Here is an 18,682-nt window from a genome sequence, read left to right as displayed (position 1 = left end):
AGATTCGATGAGGTAAACGAGCCTGATCATCGAGACACTTCGCGCCAATTAGAAATTTGCATTCGATACGATGATTCTTACATTCTTATGTAGTTAATTTATTTAGTTAATCTACTTGTACATATGTATAAAATACCATTTGGATTCTGAACGAAACAATTCCAAATTTTCGCTCCGTGGACTTTCCCCGTTTTTTTAAAATAACTTTCCCACGACATTGCCAGCAAACGATAATGGTCTTACAGTTCCTCGAAGCTTAAGTAATGGTACGTCGAATGAATATTGTCTGTGTGCCCGAGTCACCAGAAATTTGGCCATTTTTTAGGACCGTTCGGTAAATTTGGTAAACCATTAAGACGTTTCGACGTCGTATCGCCGTTACGAATGAATTATAATCGAGGAACGAGTTTTTAACGCGGCGTTGCGTGCGTACTTCTTGTCACTGCGCGAGCACTACGGATAATTGGCACGAATCAAATACTCCTCGGTGGCAGGTGCCACTATTTCTTTTCGCACCTCGAGCGTCATTAATGCGACGTCATTAAGGAAACGAAAAAACGGCAGTTACCTTGCGACCGATTCCGCTTAACTTTCGGCAGTTATCGGCTAATTGCCGTTGTAAATATCGTGAAAGTTTCAACGGTTCGGTTCCACCCAAAATGGGCGGCGATATACCGGGCGTTATGCGATTGATTGCCGTGAAACTCGATTTCCGGCTGCTTCGCAAAGAAACCTCGATACAATGTGTAATAGTTTCGACACTTTCACGGGAGCCGAGGTATCGAAAGTCGGCTTCATAATGGATATTTAACCCTTTGAAAACTTTTTGACTGAGCGTCTATAGGCGCTTTTCGTAGTCAAAGGGGCTAAAATTAGTCGTCCTACGGTATCGCGGTAGATATTTTTGTAAATGGTTTAAGGGGGGAACCTCATGTAAATGGCCTGTTTTTCAAGAATTTTTTGTGAAAAATGTAATGCATAGATTGATTTAAAATTTTAGGTATCATTTATTAATATTATAATGTAACATGAGTATTTTTTTTAAGCCGTAATTGTTAATAAGGACGGTACAATGGCGGCTTGAAAATGGCATTTTGTAAATGCGCCGTGCAGCGTACAGGTTTCAAAAATGATCTGAAACCAAAAAATTAAGATGGATTCTTTAGTTTATGGAAGAACGCTCAGCATGACGTTTTTCTTTTGTTAAAATTTGCAAAATTGCAAAAATGGCGAAGTTTTGAAGAAAAGAAGGATTTTTCTTTTATGGGCCATGGAACAGATCTTCCTCTTCTTCGAAAAGTTGTGATTTAGCCATTTTTTCTTTTTTTAGAGAAGCGTGAGCCTCTTTTGTGCAATGAAGACTGCGGCGCTACTGCTGTTTAATACGGCGTTTATTTTCACGATCAATGAATGTTTTACTCTGCTGTCCAATTACTATACTGAGCTCTTGCATTATTTGAAGGACGAACGAAAATCCTTCGTTGAATATGTCGGCAGCCAAAAAAGCAGTTATTTCAATAATTTTTATGCGACAATTGAAATGCTTAGGAGCTAAACGCCAAATGATGGCGTTAAAGCTCTCGTTAGCATTTTGTGTATGGCCACCTAAACGTCTCTCCAACAAATCATCTCGTAACAAATCTTTGTAAATTGGACGAATATGTTTTTGCATATCTTCATGTAATGGAGGTGGATGGTCAAATTCTTGTCCCAAGGCCTATGCAAAGCACCACTTACACCACGAATCGGTACCAGGAGAACAGTCGTCGTGCTGCAGTTTTTCATTTGTTGAAGACAGATGATTTTGCACTTATCGACTCATTTTCACTGTTGATTACACGGTCTCTTGGAGTTACTTCTATATTTCTTCAATGTCTGTTTCTAAGCGTTCTGAGCGTTCCGAGCTGCTTATTTCGTAAAAGTCTTTATTCGACCGCCAGCAGAACGCTCGCTTCTCTTCGGGAAGATTTCGCTCTCCTCTCTTTCCGAAATCGACACCTCATATCTCTAAAACCTAAACATCCGTCGCCCGACTGCGGTGATCGCTTATACAACCATAAGACCAAGTGTTCGACGAGCATTCGACTACCCGAGGCGCTGCGCCCAATACAACCATTTACTTTATTTTAAAAATAAGGTACAAGGAAATCTCTGATCAGTTTCTAACTTTTTTATCGTATTCCTGAGGAAATTTCCTATCAATTTAACACGTTGACGCCGACGTGCATCACCGGTGGGTCACGCGTGGCTGTTCCGTGGGGCGGCGTGCATCACCGTGGGTCACACTTGTATTTCACAAAATAGGTTTATTTTTCAATTCTCAACATTATAAACAGACATTGAACATTAAAAACATAACTATTAAATATTATAAACACAACAATTCCATATTATAAACATAACATAATTATTTCATGTTTTTATGCAATTTATCAAAACATGGTGGGCAGAGTGCCGGTTGGCCCTTACATTGGTTACAATATGTTTTTACTTTTTTCGCCTTATTCGCGGCATACTGCCTACCATTTATTTTAGACATACGTTTATAACATTCTTTACATCGTTGTCTTGTTTTTCTCGCGGGCTCTTCGAACGACCGTAGAAAATGGGTACGTTGTTTGGGCACTGGTTCAGTTTCAGATTGTACTTCGTGGGGATCCATTTTACTGAGCAGATAATCCATAATTTTTTCGCGGAATTTTATATTGTCCCGTCAGGTTCACTTAACATTTGCAGGTATATGCAAATTGATCTTGGAAACTATAGCAATACAATGTATTAGTTGAAGTCTACGGAATTCACTGAATCCAACAGGAATCGTATAGCTTTCGTAGTTTTGTTATAAATTGCGGTCAAAGTTGAAAGATTTTCAACGCGCTGAAACAGCGTAATTTGTGGCTGCGCCGCCCCACAGAACAGAACGTGAATTCGGGCGCCGCCTCTCAGAGAAAACTCTGAATATCAGCGCCGGCGTCAACGTGTTAAGCAAAAAAAAAAAAATGCTCAAAAATTTCATTTTACATGAGGTTCCCCCCTTAATCCTGTTTAAACGCTCGATAGAAGTCCGAGTCGCTGTGTACGTCAAATTCGAGTCGACTGAAATTGTAATGCGAGTGGCCGGGGAGGCCACGCAGGGTTCTCAGGCGTCGCGAGGATCTCAGGGTCGACGGACGGGGCACCTGCTAGGTGTCGAAGAATGGCTGGTACGGCTGCCCGCAACTATTTTTCCAAGCCACGCGGATCGTTTATTCACGCACGATCGAATTCCGCGGTTGACCGGTCGTGGATCGAGGAGAAACCTTCGAAGGATCGCGTACCTTCGGCCATCGAGGCGCATCGTCGACGAAAAAGAATAATTCGGTCAAGTTTGCGCGTCCGGTTTTCGAGCCACGCGCGAGCAGCCAACCCGTTTACACGGTAATTAACGGCGCTGGCACACCCACGACTCGCATTAACTCCGACCGGCCTCGATGTCAATTTGTCGGCTCGTTACGTCGTGGAACGCGCGTGTGCAAGCACGTCTCGTTCCGTGCACCCGAGTACTTTTTTAAGTGGCTCTAGTTCGAGGGGCTCGTTTCGTGTCTGAAAACTTCTCCTGAAAACTAGCTACGACTTCTTTTCATCGACTTCGAAACTGGCCTTTACAATCTACGCGATATAATTGTGCCCAGCGAATTGCACGACCGGAAAGTAAAAGTCATCCATCGGTCGTCGCTGCCCTCTACCGTCGTCATTTTCAACTGTCCTTGGCCACCCGAGAAACCGAATCAGTAAACATGTATGCATTCAATGATTTGCTGGTGTGTTGGAGGGCAACGGTTTTCAGAGTATCGGGTGACAGCGAAACGGTCCTGTTCGTTTCTTAGAATCGGAAACTATAGCTGTTGAGAAAACAGTCGAGGAAACAGACGCCGTGTGGCGTGACTTTGTTTTCAGTTTCGTCAACGGTCGGAGCCGGTAAGCAGCGAACCCGCGTCGCCGATACCGTATTTCTTCGTTACTCTTACTACAGTTCAAATTCTTTTCTACGGTTTGTCTAATAAGCTTATTATTATCTATCAGTTTATATTTTTAATATAATGCCAGTGTGAAGAAGATGTTAGAAAAACTTGACTTGCAAAAAGGTGAATACGAATTAATTTCTAGTGCAGTGAATTCTCGGCCCCGTCGAGCTTTCAATAATCGATCAATTTAGTGCGCGTTTGACGTTCGGCCGAATCTACTTTAACATAAATCGATTCGTAAAGATAATTATCGGACGGTATCGTTCTTCATCGTTGCAGACGATCACCGTCGGATCGATCATTAGTATCCATCGGCTCGTTATTAACAAACGGGGCCTCGACGTCGAACGGAGAATCGTAGATCCGAATTTAGGGATCGATTTATCATCGAGCATCAACCGTATCGCCGAATTGCTCAGGCCTAATGGTTTCCAATCGGTCGTGAAAGTCGTTTAATCGTTCGTCGAACGAGCTGTGCTCGACTCTCAGAGGGTGGCTCAGTTTCTCTTCGGACGTTGTATTTAATTAAGCTTGCAATTTCGGATTTTACGAGTCGCCTGTCGTCCCGATCAAAGGACCCGAAGTGTCGAAACTCGCAGCACGATGCTGCATCGGTCCCGGGCGTTATATTTTTTCACCGGCCTTAATTAAGAACCGTCGCGTCTTAAATATTATATCGCGCCCGGCGGCGAGCGAATTCGACTTAAATAGCTCGGAACGAAACGGGGGACTCCTTTCTCCTCTCGCGTAATGAAACGGGAACTGCTACGCTCGTGACGAGTCAATCTTTCATTGATTTATTTATTGGGATACGGATGCGTTTCGTCCGACGCTGCATCGGTCTTAATCAATTATATTTCACTCGAGGCAACCCTTAGTTCTCTGAGACGGGAATCCTTAGATTTTATCGTCCATCCTTCGTTCGGCCATTTATCAAAACATTGGAGGAATAGGTACCGGTACAGTTATCAAGATTAGATTTTATTATTAATTAGAGATAATTGGCGTTATTCACCATTATTCCTCCGCCACGCATCTTTTTTTCTTCCTTTTTTGTTATTCACCCTGTTTGACATTGATTAAAAACACACCGTTGCCATCCTCTGTTCCAGTGGAGTATCTGTGCTCGTCTATAGCAATGAAGAGAATTTGTTCGAATAATGCCCGGCTCTGTCGCCGGGTTTAGGTCATTAAAAACTCGATTCACGATGGGGGGGTTCAATCTCGGCGCGCATAAAAAAGTGGAAGAAGAGAGTTCGCGCCTCTATTTTCTTGGCTGTTCCCCGGGTTGATCCTAATATATATGCAGATTGCAGGTACAAGGAGTGCTCGAATTTTACACGCTGCGGCCTCGCTTTTTCGTACAGCACGCGCCCCACCCCGTCCCCCCCCTCGAGTCAACGGAATGTAACGTTTAATGTGGTACACTGGCGCTTAATAAATATCATTCCGGGTCCGCGGATGGTCGGGGAAGGGTCTCTTCCACGAGTCGAAACATTTTTCCACGGCGGTTGAGGGAGAGGAACGGGTCAGGGAAGTTCGTTCCAGGACAAATTTCAAATTAGTTTCATCGCGGAGACGCCTTGGTCCGCAGCATAAATGATTCATGCGTCCCGGTTTGCCCGGTCCCTGGACCGAATACGTATGCAGATTGGTGGCGCGTTTCTCGTTCCAATTTCCGCGCCCTGACTTCAGCAGTTGGCTTCCTTGTATATTCGCAAGGTCTATTCGTAGTGCAGGGGAAACATTAGCGAATCGTGGACCGCAAAGAGGTCTGTTACGAGCGGCATATTTTATAAACAGAATAAACTTCGCCGGAATTTTACATTTTAAATATTAAATCATAGTAATAACTACTACGAGGACAATGGACGTTGGGTCAGATATTTATACAAACATATAGGGCAAATATATTTGTATGAAATTATTCCATAAAAAAGAATCCGTTTTTAAACAGTATTCGGCTTACTAGTATAGTAAATTTTCGATTATCTGGCCACACATTATATTTTCGATAAAGAATTTTTTTCTCGAAAATGCACAAGAATTCGAGGGTATGTCTATTCACGAGAAATTATTCTAATTGACCCCTGCAACCGAAAATAATTTTTTTAGAACGATTTGAAATTTTTTAATTTCGTCCAAAAATTTCAGTATTTTTTTCTCTTTTTTTTTTCTCAAAAGTGGGTAGGATTTCGGAAATATGTGTATTCACCAAAAATGATTCTAATTGACCCCTGCAACCGAAAATAATTTTTTCAGAACGATTTGAAATTTTTTAAATTCGCCGAAAAATTCGTCCACCTTCGTGAATTTTTTTCTCGAAAGCGCGTAGGATTTCGGAAATATGTGTATTAACAAAAAAGATTGTAATTGACTCCTGCAACCGAAAATAATTTTTTCAGAACGATTTGAAATTTTTTAAATTCGCCGAAAAATTTGTCCACCTTCGTGAATTTTTTTCTCGAAAGCTCGTAGGATTTCGGAAATATGTGTATTCACCAAAAATGATTGTAATTGACCCCTGCAACCGAAAATAATTTTTTCAGAACGATTTGAAATTTTTTAAATTCGCCGAAAAATTCGTCCACCTTCGTGAATTTTTTTCTCGAAAGCGCGTAGGATTTCGGAAATATGTATATTTACCAAAAATGATTGTAATTGATCCCTGCAACCGAAAATAATTTTTTTAGAATGATTTGAAATTTTTTAATTTCGTCGAAAAATTTCTTCACCTACCCCCTGTCAGATAATCGGTACTCTACTGTATATCGGATAATGAAGATCGTATTACGGAATGAATTTATGATTTATGAATAATGGAATGAATTTTGATGACACCCGTGCGATTATAAAGTTCGCGATTCTGCCCGACGAGTATCGGATTATTCTGAATTTATAAAATTCACAGCTTGGCCAAGGGAATAAATCTTTCACGTCGCATTTCAAAATGTCGAGAATTTATCATTTTTATTTCGATCGTTAACGGGCGTACATACACGTTGTTGCAATGTTGAAATGAAAAACACAAAAATGGGTACACGCGAATCGATCCAGCTACGCCATTTTGCAAGCACGCTGCCCCGAGGACCCCATCTCACCGTCTTGAAAATAGAGTCAACGTTTCGGATAGCCTCGGTGCTGGGTGAAAATTTTTCATGACTTTACATTCGTGTCAAACGCCTTTGAGGCACTCCACGTTAGCCTTAACGTTTCTTCAAAATTAGAAATATTTATTACTTAGTCGTTATTTATTTATTATTTATTATTCATTTATCAGCGTGAATAAAATCCTTTCGTGTAAAAGATATGATAGGCAAGGAACAACAAAGTATAAATTATGCGATATTTGAAGGTTAGTATTATTAACCTCTTAGGGGGGACATGACACATGACACTGGCATATCAAAACCAAAGGCTGTATATTCTCTCTGTATATTGTTACCACTGTTATAAAACGTGAAGGCAAAAAAATAGTGTGAAACAAAACATATGAAAACGCTCATATTTTTCGGGTTAACCAAGACTGATCAGTTTTCTTTATTGGATTTGTTTCTAAAAATGCGGTTTCTGTTATTTACAATGTTGTATCCAACGTATAATTTGAAAGAAAACAAATATTATCATCCCTTAAACCATTAGATTAAACAGATATCGTTTTTCAAAGCAGTCAGACTCGGGCATGAACGTTAAGGGGTTAATTCAAACAGTGAGCGAGTGAGCCACTAGAGTGAGCCACTACGGCACGTCGTTCGAAAAGATGACATACGCTAGAGCCATTACTATACTGGGCGCATCGTGCTTACAATTTTGCATTACTTCCAATGGTATCGATGTGGTCTGAATGTTCAGAAATATTACGGTTTATTTATCACACGCGTTTTAAGAAAGCAGTGTGTGTCAAAGTGCCGGTCACCGGTGTCCGTCATGGTACTCGACCGTGATCGGCCAATTGCCGCCCAACAAAAGTGGCATTGTCCAGGAAGCTGGTCCGCGCGTTGTCGCAACAACCGTATCGTGTTCCGGTTCGCGCGGAAGATACGATCTTGCGCGCGTACGTAGCGAAGCTTGGCGTCGTTTCTGCTTCGCCACTGTACCCGGGTACGCCATTAAGCTGGAATTCAGGTGTATTAACGATGCCCAGAGTCCGCGGCAGGTACGTATCGACCACCCGTGGCCACCCGGTAGCGCTAATGGCACGTCGGAACCGTTCGTTAGAGAGATTTTATTTCGCCTATCTGGCGCTCGGTACAGCCGTTTATGCTCTCTGTCAGGGACTCCCCTCGGATCGCCTTCTAGGAAACGCCTTTGCGATTGCGTTTCGATGTCAGCTTCGCCCCGCCGACGATAACGTAGATTACGATTTTTTCTTTCCCCCTCCGTGCCCCCTCCGAGACTCGTTGTTCCTTTATCGGTCATTCCGCGTTGCGGTTCGACCAGACCAGGCAATTATCGGCCGATAATAGCGGACTATCTTCGAGTCTTTTGCCTATCGATGCTCATCGACGAATATTTTTATCGAAATTCGCGTTCATCCGGCGAGTGTAGCGTTACATTAATTGCAGGATCCAGTGATCGGTACCAAGATCGATAATTGTCGGGAGTAGCAAGACAAACTATAATCGTAAATCTCGTTTGGGTCGATAAAGCAGTATAGGTAATCTGCCACCTATACTGCTTCTGTAATCAAGCATTATCGCTTATAAAGTTTAACAAAATAAATTAATTTACAATACGTTGCAAGGATAACTTTAGACTTCCTAGTGATCGTTCAATTAAATCAGTTTTACTGTGTACAAAATTTGCAAACCATTCTATTTACACAATTCTGAGGTCCAAAATTTTTTATTATTGGTCAGTTTGTAAATGTAATGCAACGCGTGCATTGCATTGTAAACATCATGGACATTTAGTTAACAAAACGTACACCTTTATAGCCGCGCAGAAAACGTTGATACGAGCCGGAGAATTTAAGTCGATTTTCTCCTGGTCGGTTTCAGATGGTTCTGCCACTTCGACGACGATAATTACGTGAACGTGCCACGACTGCTGAAGCTCCTGGACAACTACAATCCGAGGGAGGATTGGTATCTCGGTAGGCCCTCGATACCGGCACCGTTGGTCATCACCAAGCAAGGACCGGAACCCTCGAAGCGACTGGTGAGTTTTATTTTCAAGTTTCGCAAAGTAATCTTTTTAAATGTGTCACTAGCGACCCACGAAAGGAATATCTACGTCGTCGTTTTCGTATTTACGTGTCTGTGACTATATTTTTCGTGAGCATTGTACGTCAAAATGTATTATTCAATAATAATAATAAATAAAATCCAAATATCGAGAGGGGCAAAGTTTACATAACCCATCAATATTATTATTATTATTACAATAATACGTTTTACAAGCTTATACAGGGTGTCGTCAAATACTCGTCAGACAATTGCTCATAGAATTTTGTTTCACTGATTTTATTATTCGTTTCCGTAAAACGAGAACTCGAAAGAGCGACGAAATTTAGTTTATTCCGCCGCCATTTGCAAAGTCAGTCTTTCTCCTCTCGTTGTATACAGGGTATTCGGCCACCCATGAGAAAAATTTTAATGTGGGATTCTATAAGCCAAAATAAGACGAAAATCAAGAATACCAATTTGTTGATGAAAGCTTCGTTAAATAGTTATTAACAATTAAATTCAAAAGTTTCAAATCGTTTTGGAAAAATTATTTTCGGTTGCGGGGGTCAATTACAATCATTTTTGGTGAATAGACATACCCCCGAAATCCTACCCAATTTCGAGAAAAAAATTCGAGGTGTGAAATTTTTCGACTGGAAAAAAAATTTTCAAATCATTCTAAAAAAATTATATTTAATTACAGGGGTCAAATACAAGCATTTTTGGTCATTACACACACCCCCAAAATCCTACGCACTTTCGAGAAAAAAAATCCTTACCGAAAATGTAATTAGACGCCTAAATTTTTTCGACGAACAAAAAGAATTTCAAATCGTTTTGAAAAAATTATTTTTGGTTGCGGGGGTCAATTACAATCATTTTTGGTGAATAGACATACCCTCGAAATCCTACCCACTTTCTAGAAAAAAATTCGAGGTGTGAAATTTTTCGACTGGAAAAAAAAAATTTCAAATCGTTCTGGAAAAATTATTTTCGGTTGCAGGGGTCAATTACAATCATTTTTGGTGAATAGACATACCCCCGAAATCCTACGCACTTTCGAGAAAAAAATTCCTTACCGAAAATGTAATTAGATGCCTAAATTTTTTCGACGAAAAAAAGGAATTTCAAATCGTTTTGGAAAAATTATTTTTGGTTGCGGGGGTCAATTACAATAATTTTTGGTGAATAGACATACCCCCGAAATCCTACCCACTTTCTAGAAAAGAATTCGTAACGGGCGGAACTTTAAACGTTAATAACTTTTTAACAAGCCGTCCATCCGTCTGTCCTATCGTCGTGAAATATTTTGCGTTAGAATTGAACATTTAATTTAAAAATATCGTGTAAATATAAACCCTTCTAAAACGTTATTCACCGGGATCAAGTACTTAAGGACACCTGTGTTTACGAGTTACGATCCTCGTAGATACTTAAAGTTAGGTATCTCTTCCTCTTTCGCGGACTCGGACGTCTCAAAGGGGATCCTCCCCTTTCCGGCTCTCGGGCGACGGCCAGCGGAGACAGTAACGAGCAGCGCCTCGTTTTTTAGCCGCGGTTGGCAGCTAGCAGCGTGAAATTCGTTTTCTCGCGCCTCGCAGGTGGTCCGACGACGACGCGAAAGCTTATCGTTGCCGGTTGGGGGGGGGGGGGGGTAGCAAAGGCGTAACTTTCGATGGTGGAAAGAAGTTCGTCCCCTCGGAACGTCGGGTTAAAAGACGATGCCTAGAAAGGTGACCCCGACGGAGAATCCCGTGGAACTTCAAAATTCTCTCGCGCTCGGAAGGATGCGAATTACGCAACTGCCGGCGGCTGCCGGTTTTATCGAATTTATGCGCCCGCGAGGAAACAGCCGTTCCCTCGAACTGCATTTTCCAGCCTGCGAGCTTAAACCGAACATGGCCTCTCCTCAGGCTGGGGGGGGATTAAGTTCCACCGGGGGGAGGGAAGCTACAAGGAAAAGGCGCATATTTCTTCCCTTTGCTGCTCGAGCCGTTTCGACTAAGTAGAAACCGGCCTAGTAAAGCGTGAAAAATTGAAATTCTCCAAGAGACAAACGTAAAGTCGCAAAAGTATATTTTATTAACACTTTCATGTCCATTTGTTAAGATGTATAAATATAAAGCACAAAATTGATTACAACGATACGTGTAAATAAATGTGATTTGTCGAGATTATTGAAAAACATTAAAATTTTGAACATTAAAATAATAAAGTATTCGGTATTTTGTATTCTACTTTAGCTGTATAAGTTTGTGAAAAAGGACATTGCCAAATGTATTATTCGAAAGTAATATGTGAATACAGTAGTAACGATAAAATAAAAGTTTATCGAAATCGGCGTGGATGCAGCGGCGTTTGACAAGTTTAAAATTCTTTCCGCTCGATCAGGGGGATCGAATAAAATCGTGAAGATGGACGAGGCAAAATTCCAAGACCGTATGTGATCGAAATGGTCGATCCGTATCTTTTGGATCGCCCTGTACGGGTTTCTTATCTCGCCACAGATGCCCGATAGGCTTTCGCGGGTAGGTCTCGTCGAGCCGAACCGTGAAATCGCGATTTTCCTCGCGAGAGTTGCATGCGACCGCCTCTCCCGGCGGATAGTCAATTTTCAGAGCTTCTTGCGCGTCGTTTTCTTTGCCTTGTCGGGAGAAATTACTCGAAAAGTTTCAATGGATCGTCGCGTATCCGACCCCCGAGCTTTGTACGCGACTTAGGGACGCATTGTCTGCCGCGATAATGCGATTACTTTCCGGCTCCGAGTTTTGCACGAATCCCATCCACTCCCGAACGAAGTTCCCCTCGATATTCAAGCTATTTCGAAAATGTTAAAGTAGTATTTCGATGAAACGGTCGATAGCAACGTATACAAATTTGTTTTTAACATTTTTCTTGTTTCATTCTTTTTTGTTTTAAAATTATTTTTAGTTGGAGGGGACAATTAAAATCATTTTTGGTGAGTAGACATACCCCAGAAATCCTACGCATTTTCGAGAAAAAAATTCGAGTAGGTAGACAAATTTTTCAACAAAATTGAAAAGTTTCAAATCGTCCTAAAAAAATTATTTTTAGTTGAAGGGGTCAATTACAATCATTTTTGGTGAATAGACATACCCCCGAAATCCTACGCATTTTCGAGAAAAAAATTCGAGTAGGTAGACAAATTTTTCAACAAAATTGAAAAGTTTCAAATCGTCCTAAAAAAATTATTTTTAGACGAAGGGGTCAATTACAATCATTTATGGTGAGTAGACATACCCCCGAAATCCTACGCATTTTCGAGAAAAAAATTCGAGATGGTGAACAAATTTTTCAACAAAATTGGAAAGTTTCAAATCGTCCGAAAAAAATTATTTTTAGTTGAAGGGGTCAATTACAATCATTTATGGTGAATAGACATACCCCCGAAATCCTACGCATTTTCGAGAAAAAAATTCGAGTAGGTAGACAAATTTTTCAACAAAATTGGAAAGTTTCAAATCGTCCGAAAAAAATTATTTTTAGTTGAAGGGGTCAATTACAATCATTTTTGGTGAATAGACATACCCCCGAAATCCTACGCATTTTCGAGAAAAAAATTCGAGTAGGTGAACAAATTTTTCGACGAAAAAAAATAATTTCAAATCGTTTTGGAAAAATTATTTTCGATTGCAGGGATCAATTACAATCATTTTTGGTGAATAGACATACCTCCGAAATCCTACGCATTTTCGAGAAAAAAATTCGAGTAGGTAGAGAAATTTTTCAACAAAATTGGAAAGTTTCAAATCGTCCGAAAAAAATTATTTTTAGTTGAAGGGGTCAATTACAATCATTTTTGGTGAATAGACATACCCCCGAAATCCTACGCATTTTCGAGAAAAAAATTCAGAACGGACAGAATTTTAAACGTTAATAACTTTTTAACAAAGCCTCCATCAACAAATTGGTATTCGTGATTTTCATCTTATTTTGGCCTCTAGAATCTTGCATTAAAATTTTTTCCTAGGGATGTCCGAACATTCTGTATAATAACGAAGGGGTCGATCGAGCGCTTGTGAGAGCGTGATCCCTCTGGTGGCGAGCATGGGAGGTGACGCCAGACTATTCAGAAATGTTCAGACAAAACTACGTGTTCCTTTATTCTTAAATCTGAGAAAGTGCTTTTTAAAAATGTCATTGTCACCTTGACATTTTTACGTAAAGAGCATCTTTTGAGATTTAAAAATAACACTTAGCCCGTCAGATATTAAGAAAATTTTGTCCGAAACATTTTTTAATCGTATCACTGGTAATGTCAAAAAAAAACGATGACAAAACCTGACGCGTACACCCTGTATTTTTCTAAATTTAAACGCGACGTTTGTAAAACTTTCCAGCGTGATTATAAGGTTGCCCTTTCCGAGACAATACGGGCGGCAAAGTAAGCGGGTCCCGAGCGCCGTCAGAAATCCAAAGTCGTGGCGTAGCTTGATCAAAAATCGATAAAAGGCCTGTCTTACGAGCGGACTCGCGAGATACACGATGCGATTCGGATTCCGGTGATATGATCGCATGGAGAGCCCGGCAGCCGACAGGTAAAACGGGCTCGCGATCTTATCGGTCGACAGTGTCATACTGTAAGCCCCATTAATCCTTTTTCCTTCGTCGAGCGAAAAAAAAACGAAAAGTAGACAGGCGGAGCGGGAGAATAAGAGGATCGCCGTTGTCAGACTCTGTGGCCTTCCAGTCGAGGGAACCCGTGCGTTCGTGGTCTCAAAAAAAAATTGTTCGGCGCATTTATCATCCGCTTAGACAAATTAATAGCGGCACCGATCCGCTTGTCGGTTCGCACAAAGAATTCTTCCCCGTCGCGAGCTTACTTCCGCCACGCGCGTCTGACCTCACGACACGCGCGCCACGGTTTCGTAGAAAATTCAATTCCTCCGTATCTTAATTCCGTATAAAGGTTCCATTCTCCGAAACCTTGATCCCTCGAAATAAAAATTAAATCTATTCGGAATTGTATAGCTGAGATAAAACAGTCTTTTGAAAAGTTAAAAAATTTTGTAATTAACGGATATAGTGTGACATTTTTATCGTAGAATTCTTTTCGTTAAGTTCGCATAGTTGCAGAGATCGCTGAGGGGAAAGGTAGTTTGGGAACCAGTAGCCGCGAGATGAAAGGATAAATCTCGTAAAACTCGGAGGACTCGTTTCTTCTCGCAGAGATTAACCGTTTCATCCGAGGACCGATCGGGGCCATTCATCACCGGCTCCGGAGATATCTTTTTCTCCGGTGTTTCCCCCCTCGCGACCATCGTTAAGCTCTAATCGCTGCTCTCTTACGTATCTCCGGGAACCTCTTCCACCTCTCTGACGATATTCGGCAGAAATTCTTGAAATTCAATTGAAAAATTCGTTTTATTCGATCGTGCGAAGTACGTACGCGAACGAATAGAATTTGCGAGTCGGCTGTACGCGCGTAGTTTGTTTCGAGTAAAATACGAGCGCTGGATCGACAACCAGTTACGCAAGGTTACGCAAGAGAGCTAGACGCCATGCCACGGAGATCGAAGGTTTTCGCAGTTTTATTCTGGTTTTATTGGGAACATATTCGGGGGGCGTCCCGAGTGAATGGACATTGTTCGGCGGACACGGGCCGCATAAAGGTAGGGTCGACTCGGTGCTCGGCGTTTTTCAGTTCCTCCTCGAGGACTCCTCTTCATTCAGGCTTCTTACGATCCGGCCGGACCAGTATCGTTGCACCTAACCCCCTCGAAAGTCGATCGAGCTCCCCGTGGCTCTCACTATCGATAACACGCAAGGTAACCCACTTATGATCGCTCGTGGCTCGCACCGACATTATACCTCGTGATCGACCGCCGTTCTCTTTCAATTTAAACGAGTGTTCTAGTTTCGAACCTTCAAGAAATGGATTTTGCTTATCAGAAACATTTTAATCTTTGGAAATACTGGATTTTATTAGAAACATTGTAATAATATTAATGTCCTTAAGATCGTTTAAAAATAGGAAGCATACCGCCATCTTTGTGTTAATTGGCAGTCGTATTCCTTTCGAAGCAACAGTATTCGTTGTTGCGTGACAACCCGTCATTTTCTCGTAATTATTAAAAATCCAATGGCGCGGTAGGGGTCAAAGCTTCGTCTGGTGTTCGTCCGGAGACGATTGCTCTTTCTGCATTAAAGAAATCTGTGCTAACCTAGACCGTAATAATGGTCGGTGGAATCTCATTTCACGAGCTGCCGTAAATGTTCCCATTTCGCGATATTCGCATTCCTATGGAGATCACCGCTTCTGGGAAATCTATCATAGCGCTTCGTTTCCACTCCCAGGGAGAATGTCGGACCTGATGCTCACCTGATTCGTACACATTACAACCACGATCGAGTTTATAGCCAGTTAGTTGAAAAATCGCTTAGTGAAATCGTAAGAAAATTTATTATCGTTATTTAGGAATGAAATTTGCCCGACTCGGGCTACAGGAATAGGTCCCGTTTAGGAACGAAATAGATCCTAAATAACGCGGCGATCGTCTTCCATTCTCCCCGGCGATGTGAGCCAATAAACCCGTAGCCAGATTTCAACCTGGATCTCGAGGAATCTCCACCCTCGAAACGAACGGCTCATTGAATCGTCGATCCCGGTGCACGTGCAGAGCCTCTAGGTCCGGCGAATAGTCCCGTGCAGCAGGACCAAAGGAACTCTCGACGAGCAAATAGGATAGCGAAAAAGAAACGAGGAGGATGAAAGAGGAGGCGCGCAGATCGGAGCGACGGAACATGAACGAGGAAGTAAAAGAGCAAAAGAGAGTGGAAGAAAGAGTAGAAGGGCGAGTATTTCTCGGGCAAATATAATATACGAGTACGCGAAGCCCCCGGGGAGCAACGTCCACCATACCGAGACCATAATCTCGACTGGAAGATGGTACCACACCCATGGGGGGTCGGCGGATAGCACGACGAAGGACGCCGCACGAACCGCATATCGCGTTCGTGCAGAAACCAGCCCAACTACGACCAACCGTTCTATCCACCTTTCACCCGTACATATTACGCTTCTCCGTGATCCGATCCTCCGGAAATCTAACGCTCAACTTTACCATTTCAAGCTTCGTGTAAGATGTCCCCGTTATTGGACGCTTTAAATCAATAATCTTTTACTATAGTCGCAGTTTTCATTTTATTCCGTAAGCATACACGGTCGAACGAAAATGCCACCGTGCCATTGTCCAATGACCAGACATCCCGTTTAGAATCGAGTAATCAGTCCCGACGGGATTGGAAAGGATCGATGCACCGTACGTAATTACCGACTTTTGTTTTTGCGCGAAGATTAAAATTAACCGACGCCGGATCGCGTTCGAGCGGAATTGTTAGGCCAGAAATCCTCGACGGCCGTTCAATTACCTAGATCCCGGATCGAACCGGTGATTGCGACAGGCCTTTGTACGCTCGATCCACGGAAAACTGGACTGCCACGTTTTTCTTTTTCTTTTTTTTTTTTTTTTTTTTCGTCCGGCGAATAATTATTCCTGTTCGAAGCGCGTCCGTTGATTTGCATTCTTTCGCGTACTGGGCTGAATATTATCGCGGCCCGTTTGATCGGGTGAAAGGCGCGCACGGCGTCGCTGGAACGCCTCCCGATGATGAAACGTCGCGAAAAATCGCAAGCGAAATAAAGAGTAGCGGGGATCGTTTTACACGACCGGCAGCCAGACGCTGCGGGGGATAATTTGCTAATGACACGCTGCATCGTCGAAGACTCTACGAAGAAAGGCATAAATCAATGGGGCCAGCGAGCCTCCCTGAATAAATATGAATGGGAGGGGGAGTATAATTAATTGGCAGACATGTTCCAGGCACTTGATTTAATTTGCTTCGCAGTTTATTTGAATACGGGGCCGACGATGGCGATTCTCTCGAATCAAACGGTAACTCGAGCGTTCCTACGCGAGTTAAATGATGGCAGCCACGGACCTGCGATTATCGAAACGTTAGAACGCGCTTGAGCTTCGAAATAGCCGAGCTTGCTGTCCTCGTCAGTTCTTGGAACTGGCTTCGTCGAGCCTCGGTTGTCCCCCCGCGGCCATGGTCAAGTGTGTTTATGTTTTAAGTCTGCTGCTGCGTGATATCGATCCACCGTGTTATATATTGTATATATCTCCTTCTCGTCGCGCTGTCTGGGAAAAAAGTCACGGAATTTCCAAGAAGATTAAGCTCCCTTCAGCTTCGTTCAGTTTCGGTCTCGGACGTCGCGTCGATCGATATCTAAAGCAACGTTCAAGCTGGTGCTCGTTGTACGAAAGAATTACAAATGCACCCTGATCACCAATTTTCTTGGTTTTTTTTTAAGTACATTTAGATACTATTTGAACACTTATTACAGACGTAATATTTCAGCAATTTGTTCTCGAAATATTTGGCAGTTGATTGCTCCAGGTTAGACCTTCGCGTACGAACGATTACTAAGTGTTTATACAGGGTGTTCGACAACCCCTGGGAAAAATTTTAATGGGAGATTCTAGAGGCCAAAATAAGACGAAAATCAAGAATATCAATTTGTTGATGAAGGCTTCGTTAAAAAGTTATTAACAATTAAATTAAAAAATTTCAAATCACACTAAAAAAATTATTTTCGGTTGGGGGGGTCAATTACAATAATTTTTGGTGAATAGACATACCCCCTAATTCCTACGCATTTTCTAGAAAAAAATTTGAGGTGTGAAATTTTTCGACTGAAAAAAAATTTCAAATCGTTTTGGAAAAATTATTTTTGGTTGCAGGGGTCAATTACAATAATTTTTGGTCATTACACATACCCCCGATATCCTACGCATTTTCGAGAAAAAAATTTCTTACCGAAAATATAATTTTAGGGCATAAATCCTCGAAATTTCATGTGTATCTTTAAAACACCATAACTCCTGAACGGATTGGACGATTTTAATGTTTAAAAAGGCAAACAACGCGTATTTTGGTGTAGAATATGTAGAAATTCTAACAATATTAAAGAAGTTGTTCTTTGACCCCGTAAAATGAGAAAACCTACATAAAAATAGTCCAATTTTCAAACAGCCAATACTCCTACAATAATGAATATATTTCAATGAAACTTTTTTCTGAAGTAGAGCTCATGGGTATCTAAAAAAAAGTATTACACAACTTTTCTGTAGGACGTCAAACAAAATTAATAAAAATCAAAAACGAATTTTTAAGAAGAATCGTCAGGGGGTAGTTCCTAAATTTTTCGACGAAAAAAAAAGAAGTTCAAATCGTTCTAAAAAAAATACTTTTGGGTGCATGGGGCAATTACAATCATTTTTGGTGAACAGTCATATCCCCGTAATCCTACCTACTTTCTAGAAAAAAATTCGAGAATGTGTGAAATTTTTCGACGGAAAAAAAAAATTTCAAATCGTTTTGGAAAAATTATTTTCGGTTATGGGGGTCAATTACAATCATTTTTGGTCATTAGACATACCCCCAAAATCCTACCCATTTTCGAGAAAAAAATTCAAATGGATG

The 18,682-nt window shown here is 41.5% G+C and overlaps 1 protein-coding gene across 1 annotated transcript in view; it reads left to right on the top strand.

Annotated features, from left to right (window-relative positions):
• The window catches only part of Fng (Fringe glycosyltransferase), a 115,021-nt gene that overhangs the window by 41,646 nt on the left and 54,693 nt on the right, over positions 1-18,682 (top strand). The window contains exon 5 of the mRNA XM_076778789.1: positions 9,005-9,164. Coding sequence (XP_076634904.1) covers positions 9,005-9,164 — 160 coding nt within the window. The remainder of the gene's footprint in view (positions 1-9,004; positions 9,165-18,682) is intronic.

The sequence above is a fragment of the Colletes latitarsis genome, chromosome 11 (genome assembly GCF_051014445.1).
Source record: "Colletes latitarsis isolate SP2378_abdomen chromosome 11, iyColLati1, whole genome shotgun sequence".
In the NCBI taxonomy this organism is placed as follows: domain Eukaryota; kingdom Metazoa; phylum Arthropoda; class Insecta; order Hymenoptera; family Colletidae; genus Colletes; species Colletes latitarsis.
Note: the sequence above shows the minus strand (reverse complement) of the source record. Positions and strands in the feature narration are given on the sequence as shown.